Source organism: Cnephaeus nilssonii (assembly GCF_951640355.1).
Source record: "Cnephaeus nilssonii genome assembly, chromosome: 2".
In the NCBI taxonomy this organism is placed as follows: domain Eukaryota; kingdom Metazoa; phylum Chordata; class Mammalia; order Chiroptera; family Vespertilionidae; genus Cnephaeus; species Cnephaeus nilssonii.
Window position 1 is genome coordinate 80,786,714 of NC_137073.1, and position 22,890 is coordinate 80,809,603.

At 37.3% G+C, this 22,890-nt stretch overlaps 1 protein-coding gene across 5 annotated transcripts in view; it reads right to left on the reverse strand.

Moving 5' to 3' along the window:
* Positions 1-22,890, reverse strand: part of SREK1 (splicing regulatory glutamic acid and lysine rich protein 1) — a 52,798-nt gene that overhangs the window by 16,932 nt on the left and 12,976 nt on the right. For 2 of the 5 annotated variants that reach the window (XM_079790579.1, XM_079790578.1), the window contains exons 3-8: positions 17,349-17,464; positions 12,389-12,553; positions 12,099-12,277; positions 10,777-10,907; positions 9,794-9,908; positions 19-138 (exon numbers count right to left, since the gene is read on the reverse strand). In XM_079790579.1, the coding sequence (XP_079646705.1) occupies positions 19-138; positions 9,794-9,908; positions 10,777-10,907; positions 12,099-12,277; positions 12,389-12,553; positions 17,349-17,464 (826 nt within the window). Of the gene's footprint in view, positions 1-18; positions 139-9,793; positions 9,909-10,776; positions 10,908-12,098; positions 12,278-12,388; positions 12,554-17,348; positions 17,465-17,750; positions 20,813-22,890 lie in introns of those variants that run through there. The other 3 variants (XM_079790581.1, XM_079790580.1, XM_079790582.1) reach the window with 3 other exon arrangements.

Genomic DNA, 22,890 nt, shown 5'->3' on the forward strand with positions numbered 1-22,890 from the left:
ACACCCTCCAAAACTCACCGTGAATGTGAACGACTCCTTGACTTTCGTCTTTCCCTGGACTTAGAGCGTTTTTTATGTGGGCTCTTAGATCTACGTCTATCTTTTTGTCTTGAACGTGATCTATTATGGGATCTACTCCTAAAGAAAAACAAATTGTTAGAACGTCAAACCTTTTTCTTAGAATTTCAATTTTTAATGATGTCTTTCAAATAAGAGAATTTTAAAAACTATCCCAAAGTATGTATCAATATTTTAAAATTCTCCACTATGTAGTGTTTCAGTTAGATTATCTAAAATACTTTATTTATGGAAACTTTTATCAGATTGGTCATTATCCAGAACACCAAGATAAAAACAGAGAAAGAATGTAAGTTATTATCTGTGTCAGATTTAAGTTAGTATTTCTCAGGTGTGGCTTTCTTTTGCTAATTTATTTTCCTTTTTTTCCCCCTCCAGAATGTCTCACAAAACAGAATATACCTCTGTGAAAACAGGAGACAAAATAATGTTAGCTCTGTGCATTATGTTTTCTTCTCATGTGAAACTCTTTTGCCAATTATTACGTGGCTTAGTATAGACAACTTCTCCTATGATCCAAGTTTCCAAATCATAAATTGTCTTTAACTCTTGACTAGAATGTAATGACTGCTTGGAACTACAACTTATCTTGACAAGTTGTAATCTTGAGTAGTGATTACATAGTTCAATAATTTCTATAAATGGCTGTGTGCTGTTTGTCATAATACATACTAAGAAGATATAAACAGCATAGTACTAGTGACAGTATAGTGTGACAGAAAAATAAACATCATTACTTATGAGTTAAAGCTAGACATAACCAAACGTTGGATTTGTAAGGCCCTATACTAGTGATTGGCGCCAGCGAGAGCTTTATATGTATTGTGCATGTGCGAGTCAACTTAGCTTTTTATACAGTATATACTAGAGGCCCGATGCATGAAGATGTGTGCAAGAATGGGCCTTCCTTCCCCTGGCTGCTGGCACTGCCTTTGCTCCAGCGGGAGCCACCTTTCTGCCTTCCCTTGCTGCCCAGAGGCCCAGAGCTGCTGGGGCGGTGCGGAATGCCGCTCAGCACCTGCGTATGCAAATCAACACACCATCTTTGTTGGGTTAATTTGCATACTCACTCCTGATTGGCTGGTGGGCGTCGTGAAGGTACGGTCAATTTGCATCTTTCTCTTTTATTAGTGTAGCTAGAATGAACTTGCTTAATTAGACCTGCTTTCTGATTTAGCTAAGCTTTTTTCAGCCCAATGAAGCACCCCAACTTGTAATTGTCACCAACACAGCAGTAAATATCAACACAAAGCAGATTATTATTGTTGATCACACAGGGAGAACAAAGGGTAAAATATTGAACTGCAACAGTGTTTGACTATATTCTGAGGAAAACCTGAAGTCATTTTCAAAGTCTACCATTTCTTCTTTTCAGACAGGTCAAGTTTCTAAACTTTCTAAATCTCTGTTTTCCGGCTAATGAAAAGAAAATAGGATTCTATCAAGTCTCCTAGCTACCTACTCCAGGACTTCTGTGAGGATCAAATGAGATGAGGCATGTGAAAACACTTCACAGACATTTGGTTAAAGTGTAAAATATTTGCACCTGGCTATAAAGCAAGTCATGTTCCTGGGCTGAAGAAACTCCAAGGAGACTAGTCGCTAGGGAGAGGAAACCGGGCATTGTTACCTGACGTCATTACCCGGCACCCACAGTGACTGTTTCTAAGCTGGGCTGGGCTGTAGGCCGCATTTTGCGCCATGGGGTCTCGGCAGCGCTGGCTGCGATTTGGTGGGATGTCGCTCTGGGAAGGTGGTGGGGCCTGTTTCCCACTTGGGGGAAGCCAAGTGTTGCTTTGTTGGTGCCAGGTCCACGGTACCTTTTCTTTGCAAATGGTCAGTGCATGTCATGGCAGCTCCTGTGTTGAGCATCTGCCCCATGATGGTCAGTGTGCATCTTACTTTCAACTGAACCGGTTGGATGTACACTTAGCATATTAGCCTTTTACATATATAGATAAAAATAGCTATTAAAAGAAACCTTATTACTGGAATTCTAGAAGTAAAAAAATAATAGTTTTTCTAATTGTGAAATTGTCTAGGCTCCTCTCCCCACTGGAATAAATGCTTATGTGATATCCTATCTAATAAAAGAGTAATATGCAAATTGACCATCACTCCAACACACAAGGTGGCCACCCCATGTGGTCAAAGATGGCCAGCAGGGGAGGGCAGTTGTGGGCAATCAGGCCAACAGGGGTAGGGGGCAGTTGGGAGGGACCAGTCCTGCAAGGGAGGGCAGTTGGGGGCGATCAGGCCTGCACGGGAGGGCAAGTTAGGGGTGACCGGGCCGGCAGAGGAGGGCAGTTGGAGGGGGGGGACCAAGCCTGCAGGGGAGAGCAGTTGGGGGCAACCAGGCCTGCAGGGAGGGCAGTTTGGGGGAACCAGGCCTGCAGGGGAGGACAGTTAGGGGCGACCAGGCCTGCAGGGGAGGGCAGTTGGGGGTTACTGGGCCAGCAGGGGAGGGCAGTTGGGGGAGACCAGGCCTGCAGGGGAGGACAGTTAGGGGCAACCAGGCTGGCAGGAGTGGGCAGTGAGGGGTGACCAGGCCAGAAGGGAAGGCAGCTAGGGGCAATCGGGCCGGCAGGGGAGCAGTTAGGCATCAATCAGGCTGGCAGGGGAGTGGTTAGGGGGTGATCAGGCTGGCAGGCAGAAGCGGTTAGGGGAAATCAGGCAGGCAGGCAGGCAGGCGAGCAGATGGGAGCCAACAGTCTTGGATTGTGAGAGGGATCCCAGATTGGAGAGGGTGCAGACTGGGCTGAGGGACACACAAACCCGCCCCTGCACGAATTTCATGCACCGGGCCTCTAGTCTCTATATATAAAGGCCTAAGCGACAAGCTGACTGGCCGGTAGCTATGACACACACTGACCACCAGGGGGAAGACAGCAATTTTGCAGAGTGCCCTCTCGCACTCCAGGACCCCTCGGGGGATGTCAGATTGCCAGTTTTAGCCCAATCTCCGCAGGCCAAGCCAAGGGACCCCACTGGTGCACGAATCCGTACACCAGGCCTCTAGTCTTTTTCATAATGAAATATCATAGGAACTATAAAAATATAACAATACTGAATGCACACAACCTTAATAATAAACTGATGATTTGGAGTCAGACAATCTGACCCTAACACTCAGCTCTGCCACACACTAGCTGTGAGAACTCTGACTAGTCAACCTCTCTAACCTGAGTTTCTTCATTTGTAAATGGAGTAAGAATTATACCTACATCTACTAGGGCTGTCATGAGGATTAAATCAGATGATGTATGGAAAATTAACTGCCTAGCAGTCTCTGGCACAGAGTAAATGCTTAAAATTCCTAACTCTCACTATCATCACCATCAAAAATATAAATGAAAACTTTAAATTCTATCTTTATTTATTCCAAGAGGTCAAATGAGCTTCCATAAGTATGCTTTATATAATTAAAACTCATTTTGAGAGTCATGTTTTCATGAATTAAAACAAATATCTATAAAAGAAACACATATAGTTAAATGCTTTTGGTATACTATGAAACCAGACAACCCTCGATTAATAATGAAATTTTTAAACACATTTTTCAGTCAAAATTTGTTTTCTAACAGCTAATTTTCAACTGAACCACTCATCTATTATGTCTTTAAAAATTATACATTGATCTTCATACTACGTTTTTAATATCAGAAGATAATAAGTCAGAGTTTGTTGAAATTTTTTATCAATAATAACCTAAGAGATACAAGGTTCAAGTAATAGGTATTAAGGCAAAAATGCAAAACAGAAAATTTTTAGTCCATTTACAGACATCCACATATGATAATGTAATAAAGGGCCTTTGCTTCTATGTACTTAATAAAAAGTCTTAAGATTTCTGTTCTTAACTTTACTAAAAATATAAATAATGTTTTAATCAAACAGTGCTTTCCACCTTAATTAAGCAAAGAAACCCCTTTTAAAATATTTAACCAGACCCCTGATAAAAGTTACTTGGCTTCCTACCTTACTCTATAGGTTTTCTCAGAATTTAAAAGTTACCACCCAAGAATAATTATTGTATTTTAATTTTGACATTAAATATTTTCGTGTCTCTACATCACCCTCTAGTCACCTACAAGTTTTTTAACTAGGAATGCTAAGTTTCTAACTAGGAGTGCTAAAAGCTTCAAATCAAGAGTAAATATAATCCAAAGGAGAAACCAAGATGGCAGCATAGGCAAACACCTAAACTGCTGCCTCGCACAACAATTTCAAAACTACAACTAAAAGACAAAACGGACATCATCCAGAACCATAGGAAGGCTGGCTGAGCGGAAATTCTACAACTAGAAGGAAAGAGAAAAGCACACTGAGACTCAGAAGAGCTGCAAAAGGCAGAGGTACCAATGCGTGCGCGCGGAGAGGGCTGGCAACTGAGTACGCAGCTGGCTTTCTCAACCAGGAGGGAGACAAAAGCTCCCGACGGCTCTGAACTCCAGTTCCAAGCAAGACTCTGGGGACACAGACTCATTCGGGGAGAAACTGGACTGTCTGGCAGCGGGTGAAACTCGAAGGCAGCTTTCTCTCAGAAGTGCTTGCGATTACCACGTGACACTGAGACCCAGGGGCCTCTTAGGGCAGGGCTGATGGGAAGCCATTGCTGTCTGCTCTGCCCTGAGACTCCATCCCATCCAAGCTGAGCACAGAGGCTTTTGCAAGTCTTGTCTCATAAGGGTGTCTCCAGCACAGAAGTTCTCCCAGAGTAGACACAGTTGATCCTCACAGTCAATTAGCCTGGAGGTCAATTCCTCCCAGTGATACCAACAACAATCAAGGCTTAACTACAACAAGACTGTGCACACAGCCCACAAAGGGGTGCACCAAGAGTGTCCGCCTCAGGTAACTGGAGAGGCTGAGCCACTGGGTCCTATAGGACACCTAGCACACCTAGCCCTCTATCAACTCAGGGAAGCAGCCAAATTTCGGAGACAAAGAAACGGGTCACAAATGAAAGAAATGGAGGAAAGCAAACAACTGGATATAGAGTTCAAAAACACGGTTATAAGGTTTTTCAAGAATTTTCTAGAAAAGGCCGATAAATTTAGCGAGACCCTAAAGGATATTAAAAAAAGACCAACTAGAAATTAAGCATACACTGACTGAAATAAAAAATATTATACAGAGACCCAACAGCAGACCAGAGGATCCCAAGAATCAAGTCAAAGATGTGAAATACAAAGAAGCAAAAAAACACCCAACTGGAAAAGCAAAAAGAAAAAAGAATCCAAAAATATGAAGGCAGTGTAAGGAGCCTCTGGGACAACTTCAAGCGTACCAACATCTGAATTATGGGGGTGCCAGAAGAGAGAGAGCAAGATACTGAAAACCTATTTGAAGAAATTATGACAGAAAACTTCCCCCACCTGGTGAAAGAAATAGACTTACAAGTCCAGGAAGTGCAGAGAACCCCAAACAAAAGGAATCCAAAGAGGACCACACCAAGACACATCATAATTAAAATGCCAAGAGCAAAAGACAAAGAGAGAATCTTAAAAGCATCAAGAGAAAAACAGTTAGTTACCTACAAGGGAGCACCCATATGACTGTCAGCTGATTTCTCAACAGAAACTATGCAGGCCAGAAGGGAGTGGCAAGAAATATTCAAAGTGATGAATAGCAAGAACCTAAAACCAAGATTACTCTACCCAGTAAAGCTATCATTCAGAATTGAAGGTCAGACAAAAAGCTTCACAGATTAAGAAAAAGCTAAAGGAGTTCATCACCGCCAAACCAGTATTATATGAAATGCTGAAAGGTATTCTTTAAGAAGAGGAAGAAGAAGAAAAAGGTAAAGATAAAAATTATGAACAACAAATACATATCTATCAACAAGTGAATCTAAAAATCAAGTGAATAAAAAATCTGATGAACAGAATAAACTGGTGAATATAATAGAATCAGGGGCATAGAAAAGGAGTGGACTGACAATTCTCGGGGGGTGGGGGGGGAAGGGGTGTGGGAGGTTTGGGAAGAGACTGGACAAAAAGCATACACCTATGGATGAGGACAGTGGGAGGGGGGGGGTAAGGGCAGAGGGTGGGGTGGGAACTGTGTGGAGGGGAGCTATGGGGGGTAAAAAGAGGAACAATTGTAATAATCTGAGCAATAAAGATTTATTTAAAAAAATAAAATAAAAAAATAAAAACAGTGAACAAGAGGAAAAACTTAAAAAAAAAGTAAATCTAATCCAACCAAAGATAAGATTTAAATTACTGTTAGCAGTTCTCATTTTACAGTCATGTGCAAAATTGCATTTATAAATTAAAGTGAATAAAGGGCAACTTACCATCATGTTGCAAAAATCATTTTTAAGTCAGTTGTTTGCCATAAAATGTTATTAAATGTCTTATAGGCCTATGCTGATCTGTAAAAGTTACTTAACTTTAAAATATATTAATTAGAATGCTACCCATCTTTCCTAACACTGTCCTGATGAGAACACATCAAAATTTGGAAACAAAAAGTGGGAACAAATCATCCCAGTCCTAACCAAGATCACAGTGATAAAAAACCCTTCCTCCTCCTAAGGGGAAGGACTAAGAAGGGTGGGGGCTTTAGAAGCACCTGAGGACAGTGAGAACGTAGAAAGGGGGCCTTCAAGAGAAAGGGCTCCTGCCCTAGCCGGTTTGGCTCGGTGGATAGAGCGTCAGCCTGCGGACCGAAGTGTGCCAGGTTCAATTCCGGTCAAGGGCACATGCCTGGGTTGCAGGCTTGGTCCAACCTGCAGGAGGCAGCCAATCAATGATTCCCTCTCATCATTGATGTTTCTATCTCTCTCTTCCTCTCCCTTCCTCTCTGAAATCAATAAAAATATTTCTTTTAAAAAAGAGAGAGAGAAAGGGCTCCTACACCCCACACTCCTGCTAAATCTAGCAGGTCAGAGCTAGCGCTAAGGGTATCCAGCATGGGAGGGAAAGCCAAGAAATGTCTGCCATCCCTCTCCCCTACTAGGGTGTGGGAAGTTACTTCCATGTCAAGATCCTTAAGTTTTCTGAGTAAGGGTAGTTTGTTTTTTTCCCTTTAAACACAAATCATCCTCTTATGTATTTAAGAACTTAGTAAAAGCCATATATGTTTCTATAAACCATGTATAAAAATAGTATATGCTTACCAAAAACGTGTATAAGTGTGTGTGTATTCGTGTGTGTGTGTGTGTGTGTGTGTGTGTGTATGTAGATATGTGTATGTGTGTATATATACAGTTGACCCTTGAACAATGCGGCGGTTGAAGTGCTGACCCACCGGACAGTCAAAAATCTTCTGACTCTCCCAAAACTTCAGTCATCCCTCAGAATCCACAAAAGATTGATTCCAGAACTAACCCCTTCCACCACAGATACCAAATTCGGCAAATGTTCAAGTCCCTTATACAAAACTAGAGGCCCAGTGCACAACATTTGTGCGGGGGGGTGGGGGGGGTCAGCCCGGCCTGTACCCTCTCGCAGTCCGGGACCCCTCGTCCTTACTGCTCGCCTGTTCGCCTGCTCGCTGCTCCTTAGCACTGCCACGGAGGCAAGAGAGGTTCCTGCCATCGCCTCTGCACTCAGCAGCCGTGAGCCCGGCTTCTGGCTGAGTGGCGCTCCTCCTGTGGGAGTGCACTGACCACCAGAGGGCAGCTCCTGCATTGAGTGTCTGCCCCCTGGTGGTCAGTGTGCATCACAGTGACCAGTCATTCCAGCGGTTGTTCCGCTGGTCAATTTGCATATTAGGGTTTTATTATATAGGATGGCATGGAACCATGCATATGGTAGGCCTCTCACTTTTGGGGATTCCTAACTGCAGATCGAAAATATGTACTGTCTTCGATATGTGGTTGATTGAATACATAAACCCTAAACCCACAGATATGGAAAGCTATATATTTACTGAAAAGAATCCACATATAGGTGAACCCATGCAGTTCAAACCCATGTTGTTCAAGGGTCAATTGTATGCATGCCAAGAATAAGTCATTTATAATGCTATGTAGTTAGGCCTACATGAAAGCAGTTCCATGAATGAGAAACATAATTAACTAATTTCAGTTTAGGAACAATCCTCCTCCCCATTAACCCTTGCACAAAGGGAAAATATCCAAATATACTTAAAATGATGAGAGCAAAAACCTTAAAGTGGACACTTAAAATATTTGCCCCAACAGATAAAGCTTCCCAGAGATTATCAAGGAAACAATGATGTCAATCATTAAGTTTGGTTTTATTCTAGCCTAGAAAACCACTAAGGTATTAGATTTGGAGCCTGGCTCTTGTAATCAACACAAAATGAACTCTTCAATTCAATTCTGTATTTCCTTGACCTCCTTTATGTTCACCACATCCTGTCAACCTATACTAATGTCGACAATCTAGCACCACTGCTTCTATACCCCTTTCCTTCTCCAGTTCTGGCTTCTGCTGCACTGGTCATTCCTTTTACATGAAACAACTTCCTTCACTTGGATCTGAACTTGCCTTATTGTAAGGCCATGGGTGGGAGAATACAGTAAAACCACATCCCAAAAGAGATTTTGCAAACTAAGAATAATAGAGAAGTATAAACCAGTAAATAGCAAGAAGTATACCCTATTAGAGTCATAGAAATAATATTTTCCTATCTCATTGTTTCAATCTCTTTGAACAACACCGAAAAACAGACTAAACTGAGCTTGCCGGTGAGGTTCAACATACTGCAGCATACTGGTTCCCTCCCCTCAAATTCTCCCCTCCTTTTTTAATACCCTCACACCACAAACACATAAACATGCACACACTTTTCTCTATCTCTTCTCTTTAGGCCTAGGTATATGTGTGCATACAGCATGCAGTTAGAATCCACTATATACATTTCCACATTTCAGTAACAGTCCCTCCACATCTTAAAGAAGACAACTGAGATCCCCTTTGAGTCAAACACAACAGATTTAAAAAGAAAAACAACAGCCGAAACCGGTTTGGCTCAGTGGATAGAGCGTCGGCCTGCGGACTCAAGGTTCCCAGGTTCGATTCCGGTCAAGGGCATGTACCTTGGTTGCGGGCACATCCCCAGTAGGGGGTGTGCAAGAGGCAGCTGATCGATGTTTCTCTCTCATCGATGTTTCTAACTCTCTATCCCTCTCTCTTCCTCTCTGTAAAAAAATCAATAAAATGTAAAAAAATAAAAAATAAAAAGAAAAAGAAAAACAACAGAGCTATGCTCAAAAATAAAACAAAACAGAAACAGAGCTTAAGCACAATACAATAGTTGGAACTAAAGCTGCAATTTACTCCTGTTTCAGGTCCCGAAGTACTAAAGAGAGGTAAGGACTTGAAAGCAAGATCTGGGATGGTACTTCCAACACTTGAGTGGACTGGGAAAGGGAAGGGGGCAGCAACTTCAGCAATCAGCCATCAGCATCCCCATACACATGGTTCCCTTTTCTCAATATGCAAAGTTTCTGCCAGTCTGTATAAACACTAATTTACTCTTAGAAAAATCAGAAACATTGCATCTTAAGATAGAAAACCAACTTCTAAAACTAAAAATTCATTGAAATAACAATGACATATTAAAAATTGCATTTTTAACTACAGTTAATTATAATTAAAGCAATATTTCATGGTAACCATACTTTCTGGTGAACTCTATGAAATTTCCAAATTCTGACATTAGGACAAAAACTCAGAAATCTTAACTATTTTTAATACAAAACCAAAAAATTTAAAGTGATAGCAGAAATTCTCACCTGTGTTTTGATTGTGATCTTTTCCTTCTAGAATGGGATTTTGAGCTAGACCTGGATTTGGAACGAGTGTGGGAACGAGATCGACCGCCTTTTCTTTCATTGCTCTTTCCAGACTCTGGGAGGAAAAAACCACTTTGCAGTGTAAGCTCAGAACAATTAAAGATCCCAGTTAATAATCAGGCACAAGTGGAATGTACCACATATAGTGCAAGGGGCCTACTCTCTGTACATCCTCCTCCTGTGCAATTATCCTTCAGAAACATCCAAGAAAGTCATTGCATAAACTCGTTGAGTGCAGCCACCCTGCAGCAGTACATATAAACCAGATGATTATAAACAGCTGTTCGTAATATTTTGTTGCTGCCATAATGTACGATTATAACATGTCTGTAATTCCTATAACAGTGATTTTAAATCCTTCTCCATTTATTTTGCTAGAATTGAGTCTTAAATTCTGAGTGCAACTTTAGAAAACTTGCTCAAATGTAAACCACCTAGACAGTTTTAAATTGGATTTTTAAATTTTAGTTAGCAACACAAAAGTTTGAAGAGGTAAGTGTTCTTTTACCTTGCTAAAACAGTGTATTTTCCCTAACTCACAGAATCTCGTTTATATTTACAATTAAAACTTTGATGAAAAGTGAGTCTGCTTAATCATCACATTTTAAATATATTTTTGTTTTTGGTCTCACAATAACATTTATACGTTGCTTTAAGCAAGACAGTTTTGAGCACTAATTTTGCTCTTAAGGTATAAAACTGATTAACTCAAGCTAATGTGCCTCAATTCAGTATCATGGGAAAAGAATGTGCTAAGTACTTCTTTGACCTTTGACATTAGTAAGTCACTTACTCTTTCTTGAGTTTCAGTCTTCTTGTTTGTAAAATGAAGGAACTGAACAAGATTAATTTCTAAAATTCCTTGCAGTTCTAAAATTCTGTGATCTTAAACTATGACCTATGTAACAACACTATGACCTTACCTGGTTCAATAGCAGCTGAGATAAATGACTGAGCCTCTCGTACTCGCTTCATTACTTCTTCTAACTCCTTAGCTGCAGCCTGAGGTGTCATCTCAGGGGGTTTTACTATTGCATTGTTGGAGTGATTTATTCTAAATTAAAAACATTAGCATATCACAAATACACACCATCTTTTACAAAACATGAAACAATTAAGTGTTTACATGATACATATATTTATGAATCGACGCCTCAAAAGCACATTAAAGAGTAATATAGCTAAATACAGAATAACCACAACCAACCTCAGAACCATAATGAATCTCATTTCTACCTGCCATCATCTCTTGCTAACAAAGCCAAAAGCAAGAGGAGAAAAAAAACCCTGAATGTTAGCTGACTTCTTTAACAACTTTAAAGACCAGGACAACTGCTTCCCCAGCACAGCTTAGAATTATAATAAATTAAAATGTTGACACCAATATTAAAATCAATCACTTCTATTCTTAGGTTATAAGAATTTGTTGATAACTTCTGCACCCTGGGAAGAGCAAGGGAAGCTGTATATTCTGTACACTATTTTAATCACCCCTGGACCACAACTGAGTCAAACACAGCTTTGAATGTGGGAGGCATTTGATAAAACTCTTTAGATCTACCAGGCAACAGTGGTTTCTCTGATGCACATAGAAGAATTTCTTCAGTCTCACCCCTTCCACAATAGAAGACAAGCATTCACTAGGAAGTTATTTATCCTTTAAAGCAGAATCCTTATCAAACTGTATAAGGTAATTACCTCAATAATCTGCATAAAATAGAGTATCTGATAGGCTACATCAATTTCTCATTTTGCAAACAAAGATAGAAGCCAACCTTAAAACTCAAAATGTATGATTCAGATAATTTCTGAGTACTTAATATTATTTTCTTCCTGGGATTTTGGATTTACCAAAATTCTTGTTACTGTATTAAATAAATAAATAAATAAATAAATAAATAAGTTCAACCCATATGTTAAATTGTCCATTAGTCCCGTCATAATGCAAAGCCCACCTGACTTGTTAAAGCTTATGGAAAAATACCTATGATCATTATATAGGGTATATAACCAACATTAACATTAAACTAGACCTTATAAAATAGAAAATAAGATGTCTTCAAATACAACCATAAAGGCTAAAATGGTAAGTATCTCAGGTATTCATTTAGTATACTTAACACAAAGTCTTCTTTTCCACCAATTGCCAATTACTATTAAAACGGGGAAAAAAAGCCTTAATTACATCAAAAATACATTCAAGTTTTTCAAAATCATTAAAATTTCTTTGTTTCGGGTTTCTTACTTCAATGGCCTGTCTCCAAACATAACTCCATTAAAAGCAAGGGCCCTTGGTACAGAATTTTGGTCTGCAAATTCCACAAAAGCAAACCGAGTTGGCTGAGTCTCATCACCTGCCATCCGTACAAACTTCACTTCTCCAACTTGTTTAAAAAATTCAAGTAGCTGGTCAGCTGTCGTTGTCTGAAGAAACAAAGCAAAATTTTAATAAAGTATATTCTTTTTAAAAAATCATAAATATTACTTTATCAATCTATATGATTTTTAAGAAGGGGGAATCAGTGTCTTCGTTACCTGGGAATTCAAATTGCCAACATAGACTGTTCTCCTGATTTCATCAATTTTGGAAGGATCCACATTTCCCATAAGTGGTGGCTGTGGTATCTCTCCAAGTGTTGCAATATTGGGGTCTAGTGCTGCTGCTGGTATAGCTCCCAAACTGCTAAGGGAAACACCCAGCTATTAAGAAGAAAAAAAAAAAGCATGTTTGGTTAGTATCAAAAATTACCATTCTCTAATTTTGAAAAGAATTGATCAACTCAACAAGAATGGGAAGAAACTAGGGGCTCCTAACTTTAAGCCAGGGATATGTCTGAATTATTAAGAGGGAGGTTACAGTAGTTTTTAATGTAATTTGAAATGCAACATATTTCTTGACTATCTGAATATTTTTATCTACTCTTAATCTTAAAACTAAAACACTCAATTCTCATTATTTGCAGTAGTTATGTCCTATCAAGTTGCCACAAACACTGAACTGTTGAATACTGAATCCCTGCTCCTAGGGAAAATTAGAAGGCTAGGTTCCTAACAAGCCTCTGGTCATAATATTTTCATCAACCAATACATAACCTTGTTTTACGTTGTTTCTGTTTAAAGACACCTTATTTAACATTTATTGTTGATTCATTAACACTGAACTCACAGTCAGAAGCACTATCAACTCATTCCTGAATGAACCCTAACACATATTTTCTCTGTAAGCCACATCACACAGCCTTCCAGCCCTTAGAAACACTAGATAGCACTTTCGCACTACATTTGGGAGCTAATTTAAATGATGAAATCATTAACAAAAAGGACAAAATGTGAAAAACATGGCACTAAACAGACCACAAAAAGGACTCTTATTTATAGGCATACCTTGGAGATATTGCTATTTCAATTACAGACCACCACAACAGAGCAAGTTGTAATCTTTTTGGTTGGTGCAGGGTATTGCTTTCAATTTATAAAAACAAAAAAACAACACATTTAAGGACATAAAGCACAGTGCAATAAAATGAGGTACACCTGGCCCTAACCAGTTTGGCTCAGTGGATAGAGCTTTCAGGGCAGGAGGAGCACTATGTGAAAAGCCCAAGGTAGGCCCGGGCTGGGTGGCTCAGTTGAGTGGTGTATCATCCTGTACACCAAAAGGTTGTGGGTGTTTGATTTCAGGTCAGGGCACATAAGTTGTGGGTTCAATCCCCATTTGGGCCAAGTATAGGAGGAGCCAATTGATGTTTCTTATATGGATGTTTCTCTCCCATTCTCTAAACATCAATGAGCAAACATATCCTCCGGTGAGGATTTTTTAAAAACCCAAAAATTTGAAAAACTTGTGTGTTCAAGGTACAGAATTGTAATCAGTGTGGTTGAAGCATAGTGAGTGAAGGGAGGGATAGATAGGGCTTTCAGGTCATGGAAAGGAATTTACCAGAAAATTTTATTCAAAGGTAATGAGAAACCATGGGTGAGTTTTAGATAGGGGTAAGACACGATTTGACATGTTTTTAAAAGATCACAAACTGGCTGTTTTGACAAGCATAAGTGATACTTTTTTCATCAACTTGTATTTTAAGTGTTATTACTTAATAGTTGTTAAATCTTAGTAATTTTGCAATAATATATCCGTATGTAGTCAGTGCTCAAAATTTTCTTAAATTGTATAAGTGGAAATGGAAGTGGTAGTGTTTTTGTCCTTGAAAGGGTTTTTTGTTAATTCTGCAAAACTTTTCCATTTTCAAATTCTGAGATTTCCATCTTTTCTAGTTTAAGTACACATTAAAAATATGTTCTTTAATGCCTAAACTAAAAACTGAGTTTACTAGTATTATGAAAGATCACTCAAAGGTTTTGTCCTTTTCCTGCATTCTATACTAATAATCTATACTAATAAAAAGGTAATATGCTAATTAGACCAGGAGACCTTCTGGACATCCTTCTGGACAAAGCCATGGTGGCGGGGCTGAGGCAGAGGTGGTTAGGGGCTATCAGGCCAGGATGGGAGGGCAGTTGGGGGCAGTCAGGCCAGCGGGGATCGGGCCTAAACTGGCAGTTGGGCATCCCCCAAGGGGTCCCAGATTGGAGAGAGTGCAGGCCAGGCTGAGGGACACCCCCCCCCCCCGCACGAATTTCGTGCACTGGGCCACTAGTATTATAAATAAGGGTTTAATATTTTAGGGGTTTTTTTCCTTAGGTAAATTTTGCCTCTGTTTTCATTTTAGTCTGTGAATGATGGTACCCTGCTTTGACCATGTGTTAGCTGAGTAGCTTTGGGAAAATTAATTTCTCTCAGTCTTATCTGTGATAATAGTAATAATAACTGTCTCTTAGGGTTGATATGAGGATTAATAACCCAGGAAAAATTAAGTACTATGATATTGTTAACTAGTACACACTATCAGTGTTGGTGAATGCTCAAGATCCAATCAGTTCTCATTGTTTATAAATTGAAAGCAATACCCTGCACCAACCAACCACACACACACACACACACACACACACACACACACGCACACACACACACTCACTCTAGCTAAAATTTATTTGAAGGCTCAAAATCAATACTTGTGGCACTTTTGCAGTAATTCATTGTCACACACAGAATCATGATAAATTTGAGTTTTTTGATATGTACATTCCCAGATGAAGTTAAACAGAGGAGTGCTCTTTTAGATTTAATGCTGTTCAGGTGTACCTTTTGTTTTTTTGTTTTTTTTGTTAATCCTCATCTGAGGATATTTTCCCATTGGTTTTCAGAGACAATGGAAGGGAAGGGGAGAGACAGAGTGAGAGAAACATCGGTGTGAAAGAGACACATCGATTGGTCCCCACCCCACCCACAACCTTTTGGTGTACAGGATGATGCACCACTCAACTGAGCCACCCTGCCCGGGCCTACCTTGGGCTTTTCACATAGTGCTCCTCCTGCCCTGAAAGCTCTTCTGCCTGCTTCTGCCAGATGACTTCTTCGAGTATCAGTTTAATTATTCGCTCTAAGATGGTTTCCCTGACCTTATTATATGAAGCTTCATTTACTCTCTACCACATCACTGGTTTTTTTCCTTCATAGTATTTATTATAATCTGTGGTATCTTGCTACTACTAGATCTTAGATTTGTTGCTCACCATCACCATTTCAAGTTATCATAAAATTGTAGAAAATATCTTAATTAAATATTTTCTATATTGTTGAATATGAAGTTTGATTTTGATTTTTTAATTAAAATTCAGTGCCTCAGTCACACTAGCCACATTTCAAGGGCCTAATAGCTCAGCTGCTGGTGGCTACCACACTCAATAGTACAAATACAGACAGGCATTTCCATCATGGGAGAAAGTTCTATTGGATGTGGCTGCTCTGTAATACTAAAATTGCCCTTCTTTAGATTAATCTACTTTCTAGCCCTGGACTGAGGAACCTAAATATTTAGTTGCCCTTTGGTCTTTGATGAGTTAAAGATGATCTGGTCTCCAGATGTAACACATTTTGCCTTTTTATACAGAAACTTTGGCCTCCCTCTTAAATAGAAACCTGATGAACAGTTTCACTGTTATGAAAAAGTTTAAAAGTAAACCTTTCTAATGTCTGAAAAATAAAGTTCTAGGCAGAGGATAAATAAGTACAAAAACCCTAAAGCAGAAAGGTACTTGACATGTCCAAGAAATGGCAAAGGTGAAGTAGAGTGAGCAAGGAAAAAAGGTCAGAGAGGTAACCAGGAGCTAAAACACAATGGGCCACCTTTCTTCTACTTTCTAACTAAAATTATTCTTCATAAACTAAGTTCTGTAACAACAGATTCTCTACAGATGAATTAAGAAGAAACTATTCTCCCTAAGGGCAACAAATTAAACAATAAAAACTTTATATTGTTGATAAATAAACCCTAAGGGTTTTCAAAATAGCAAGAAAATACTTGAGGGTGGCAGGGGGAGTCAAGGAATTAAAATATACCAAAATATACCCAAAATAAAATTTCTAGAAAGCTCAATACAAATGATCAACTGTTGAATTTAAAAAGCATTTCCCCCTATAAATCACAATGCAGATCTCCATCAGAACAATGTCATGTAAAATTAAAAGACCTAAAATTTTGCACTTCAAAGTTTCAGAACCCACTTTTATAACTTGGACACATTAATTATAATCATAAAACATGAGTTCACTCCCTAAAAATCCAGTACCACAAAGCTAGATAAAACTTTCAATTTAAGGTGATATTTTGTCTTGGGTTTGTTTTCGAAGAAAAATGACCCTTTTTTTTAAAATGGTTTTGTTTGTTTTTTTGCTTTCAGAGAGGAAGGAAGGAAGGAGAGAGAGAAACATCAATTATGAGAGGGAACCATTGATTGGCTGCCCTCTGTATGCCCCCCACTGGAGACCGGACCCGCAACCTAGGCACAAGCCCCTGACTGGAATTGAACCTGGGACCACTCTTTTTAAGTAATTATGACCCGAATCTTTTACATAAAAACCAAAGTACAGTAACAGCAATATCTTTTTTTAACCCCACTTGGAAATCACAAAGGAGACATTAAACTACTATTAATTCTACAGAATTCATTAAAAAATATTTTGTCATGTTTTTACCTTGTTACATTTTCTCAGTTAGATAAATCCTTCTCTGAGATATTTTTCCCATTATCAGGTTGCAAATCAGTTCAGATTTTTTAAATAAATGTGGTATTCATGAATTGGGAAATATAGTTACCAATTCACCATGCTGTCTAAAATGCTGAATTTCAATAACTGATTTGCTAATGAATAATCAATTTTAGTTCTAAATTTAAATGACTCTTCAATTACTTCAGAATTCCAAAAGATAGTTTAAGTACTAGTAAGTGACAATTGAGAGGGGGAAATTAAGTAAATATTTCGGATCTCTCCATTTAAATAAAAAAGATTCAAGATAAATTTTCTAAGCCCTTCATTCAACTGATTAAACAGTTGAACATTCATCCCTTTTAGAAGAAGGTATATAAAACTTACTGTAGTCAAGGGATTTGGGGTCGGTATGGGAAGCAAGCCTGCACCAGGCATCAGACTTGTCATGGTTGGAGCAGGAACCAATAAAGAGAGGGCTTTTGATTCCTCTGGGATTTTACCTGCAGAGGCAAGTTTCAAACATTACAGAAAGCACAAACACCACACAAACTTTACACTATGATTTTACAATTACCCTTGTACTTAAAAAATAATAATAATAAATGAATCTATCTATCAGATCCGTATAAAGAAATAAATTACAACTTAAGTCTTTCCTTTTATCCTGCTCTACTAGGAAAAATAAAAGTGAGCAAAATTTCAAAGACTAACAATCTCATTAATGGAATATTATTTTAAAAATCGAATAATGTAGACAATTATTTAACACTTTGAGCTATGGGTCACCTGTACTGGAAACTTAATGTTCATGAACCAAACGATATCAAGCATGGACGCTTTCCCAGGACGGTGTTTTCGCGGTGATCGTAAGTTGTGTTACACATGACAACCGTTCGTGTTGGCTGCATCACTAATAGCACACAGAACATCAGATACAGAAAAGAAGAACATTTTTTAAAGTTTAATCCCCAGAAATGGCAAATAACCAAATTAGTCAAAAAAAAGAAAAAGAAAAAACAAATATGTGCGAATTGAAATTTGTTCCTTTACTGAGTGCCCCTATCCTGTTATTTAAACTACCTACTTGTGATGCAAACAATTTTGATAACCCTTCCAATAAATTCCATTTAATTTCAAGTAGATAGAAAAAAACAAACACCTACTGCATGAAATCAGCTTCAATTTAAAAAGAAGCTTACACCCATTCAGTTAATAAGTCACCTCCCAACAATGTCAGGAATGCTCAAGAGAACCCAGGTCTAAAGAATATGCCTTGGGAAATTGCTAAAACTTTTTAGAATAACTAACAAAATAAGTTCCCTAATCTCAGCAAACTTTTTAAATCATTGACTTTTAGAACCAATTTATGTATACTTATCTGAAGAGGAATAGCTGATCCCTAAATGTGTTGCTTATAAACATCTTCTAATAATAACACTGAAATATTCGTAGATGCTAAGAAAAAAACTCCTGACTAAAAACTAAAAATTTACTCTGACATAAGTCCATCAATTTGTGTTCTTTAATTACTGAATTCTAATCAATTAATTTTAATAAGGACTTCAACTTCCATGCATTTTTCCTGGTCCTCTCTCTCTCTCTCTTACAGTCCGCCCCCCCCCCCCCCTCAAAAAAAATTTACTCCTAAAAAAGTTGACTACAGAGCCCTAGCCAGTTTTGCTCAGTGGATAGAGCATCGGCCTGAGGACTGAAGGGTCCCAGGTTCAATTCTGGTCAAGGGCACATGGTGGGTTGCGGGCTTGATCCCCGGTGGGTGCGGGAGGCAACCAATAGATATTTCTCTCTCTCTCTGTATCTCCCCCTTCCTTCCACTCTCTCTAAAAATCAATGAAAAAAATATCCTCAGGTGAGGATTAACAACAACAAAAAAGTTGACTACATGTAGCTATTTTGGAAGAACTACTCATAATTAGTTAGCTACACATTTCCATTATGAATTCCAAAGTAATTTAAGACAGTTTATAAATCATGTTAAACTGAAAATAGCACATAGAGTAAATTTTTCAAAAGCACCATGCTAGGTTTTAGTGGTAAAAACTCTTATTTAAAGCAACCAGATATGCAGAGATAAACCTCTAAACAATATTATCTAAACATATCTCTAAATGGAATTCAAGATGGATTTTAAAACTTGCTTTTAAAAATGGTTATAATTATTTACAGGAACAAAAAAATTACATTAGCTTTAATAAATGCCTACTTTTTTCTAATCTTTGAAACATCTAAGTCTATATTACTTTAATCTACTAACTTCAAAAACAAAGCTATTTTATTATTTGTGTAAATTCTGTATAAGCATAAATTTTTTTAACATGCACAGAGATAAATGAAAGGTAGGCCTTACTGAAAATATCAAACAATATTTTATATTTAATAGTTACTAGTATTAACATATATTTCTGTATACTCACAAATATACTATACTATTTATATTGCTATTAGGCATGTTTTGTTATAAATAGAAATTATTTTTTAAATGTTTGTAAAACCTAAACACATGCTGATAAATCAACTGAAGTCCTAGGATATAAACTCTGTGCTCTGCTACCCTAATGTTCCAATCTAAAATCCCAATTTAATATACTGTCAATTAAATAAGTCAAATTATCCTTACAAAAGATGTAAAAAGATTACACAAACAATAAGAGTATTCAACACAGGCCAAATGTTGAATACTTAATATGATAAAGCCTTTCACTGTGGGCTTCAAAAAAAAAAAAAAAAGCATCAGTAGATTGACTCCTACTGCCTTTCATAGTAGTAAAAAACTACTATAAAGTCTAACTGTAAGCACACTAATTTTTTCTTATCCTAATTATTATTAAAGATACTTAAAGAAAGTTCCATTAGTTAATTTCCAAGATAGAATTCTATCAAACTTACCCTCTAAATACTATTAGCATATAAAAGTATAAAACAAATAAGCATTTAGCATTTTTCCCAATTATACTCAATGACAACTGAGAGAACAATGTTTCTCACTGTATTAAATTAGTAGTCCTAAATCTCAGAATCCATTTAGAAGCTAGTAAACTCTGAATATTTCTCAACAAAAAATTCAAGCAAACAGAGAAACACACACATGTAAGTATTTAATAGCTTCTCTAATATCCATTCCCCTCACAGGCAACTAGGTCTTTATAAGGAAATGTTATTTTCTATAATGAATAACTATCATTAAAGTGAAAGTCTCTTTGTGTCCTCTACCCCAGATTGTTATAAGAAATTAATTTATTTTCCATGATTCTGGATGGCTAAAATTCTAGCGGGAAGGATGCAATCAGTTGATTTTTATAAGAAATATACATTTGGGAGAAAAACTACAAAGATGTTGCATTGAGGTCAGAAAATGTTTCTAATAATTTTATCAGTGTTTCAAGAACAAATGTACCTGATCAGTCTATAAACACCAATGAACATTCCCACTGAGCCTCCTAATACTCACTGTATCCTAATTTGCTGTGAACATTTATTTTATTTTAAGGTTGAGCTCTGCTGATCATCTCCCCATATATTTTGCAATGCAATGTTATGAATCCTTAATGGAATACCATTTACAAAGAACTGGAAAACCAGCTCACAAGTTAAAGTGAAAGAGATTTAACAAAACAAAAACAAAAAAGGGACAAAATAAAGAAAAAGAAATGAAATTAAAGTAAAACAATAAAAAACAGAGACAGGGCGTCCATCTTCTGCGGTTCAGACTCCGATCTCATTTCCCCAATGAAGGTTTCACTTGACGGCAGGTTTAGTGGCATGGCAAACAATGCCTAACTCAGGCAAGTGTCAGGCAAGTGTAACAGGTCTGCCTTGGCCAGTCTAGTCATCTAATAATGCACAAATATCACATAGAGAAAACATACAAAACCAAATTAATAGTCAAAATCCATCTACCAGAAAATGTGGACATAAAGTTATGACTGATGATTAGGCTGACAATCTTGTTATGTCTGACCTTATCTTTTTTTTTCTAAGTGTTAACATTTATAAAAATAAATCTGAGATGCACACAACAACAAAAAGAGGTCAAGCATAATGAAAGTATATTTATTTTGAAATGGCATGTTTCATTGACAATAGCTAATGCTTAATATGTATGAAGCTATTACACATCGAACATTACATATACAGCTTACAATCTCCTCACAATGTCTATTTTATTTTTTTAAACCAAGCAAATTGAAAAAACTAAAATTTTTTTCTATGGTTTTCTCATTTCTTTCATAATGCTGTTTCTATAACATCTAGGAAAGAATGCAATATGAAATAAATAGAACACTGTTTACAGTACCACGGTACATCTCTTTTATAGAACTTACTCCACTAGAACTCTTTCTTTGGTTTATTTCAAACTCACTTTGCTATCTTTTTTTGGTACAATATATAATACTTTATTACTTTGCTTGCAGTGCATAATCAGATCTTTAAAAGCTCACTATGACATTCTTTAGGTTCTATAAATTTATCTCAGATGTATTTTATTTAAGGAAAAATGTGTGTCTGAATGTTTTTCTAACACCAATTATGTTATAGGTAAGTATTCTAAACCAGCGGTCGCCAACCTTTCGGACCCCGCAGACCACCAGTGGTCCACAGACCACCGGTTGGCAACTGCTGTTCTAAAACACCTAACTAAATTGCAATGAAAATATTTAAATTTTCATGTTCAAAAAGGTGAAACTTTGTCTCAAAATGATATTAAAAATGCATTTATTCATCTCTATCAAGTAAAACAAACAAAATAAGAAACCTCTACCTGCCCATAACTTTGAACATTTATGACAAATTAGAGCCAGGGTTTCTCAAATACTATAATAAAAGGTTCTATGGGACTACAGTAAGGTGCCAACAAAGCAACAACTGATAAAATTCTTCCTTCTAATTCAGTAATGAGCCAACAAAATATAATACCTGGTGCTGCTAGTGACTCATTTTTATGATATAATTAATATTCCCATTTAATAAACCTTCTACCTGATTTTTCCCCCAGGAAATTTACTTCTGTGAAATTGGTATGAACTTGGTTTGCAGAACTAAACCATTACCAGCTCTTTCCTCACCTGGTTCTCCAATTCTAGGCTCACTATCTCCTTACAGTAGATAAGGCCAGAATTAGCAAATAATAAACTTTAATCCATTTTTATTCTTCCCCACTCCACTCTAACCCCAAGGTATAGGAAAAATACTTTCAAATTTATCTGAAAAAAAATCCAGAATGTTCTATTCTGGGACTTCAAAAATAAAAGAATGATACTTGCAGTATCTGATTAATGTTTTTGACATCTCAGAATAGCATTCTGAAATAAGCATAAAACCTTAAAAGTATGGCAAATTGTTTAGTATACATTATTTTAATGTTGGTCTAGTTTTTAAAAGAGGTTTTAAAATATTACATATGAAAGTACATTAAATTGTTTCAGGTAAAATTATTATGTTGCAAAGTTACCACCATCCACCAGTAAAAATACATTTTAAAGACATTTAAATAACCCAATTCTAAAATCCATGTACACGTGCCATAGTCAGTGCTCTAGATAAAAGTTAATTACACACCAGAACTGTCAAATTTGGCACAGCTTATTATATGAGTGGCTCTGTAAATAGAAGTTACTAAAAAATAAATATTAGTAATAATTAGCTTTTAAAGCAGGTTAAGTCATAAAATTTAACGAGTAACTATAAGGCCTCAGCCTTGTTCACATCTTCAACAACTATTTCTTTGATGAAGGAAATTTACTTTTCATGATTTTTCTTCAATTACTCCTTCCCCCAGAAAAAAAAAGCCAGAAAAAAAAAAGCAAATTCCAGTTGCATAGCAACCTTAAGAGAATACTTTAAAGCTTCAATTACGAATATTTTCTTATAACCATAAATATCACTTAACCCCAATTTGGCAAAATGTGCA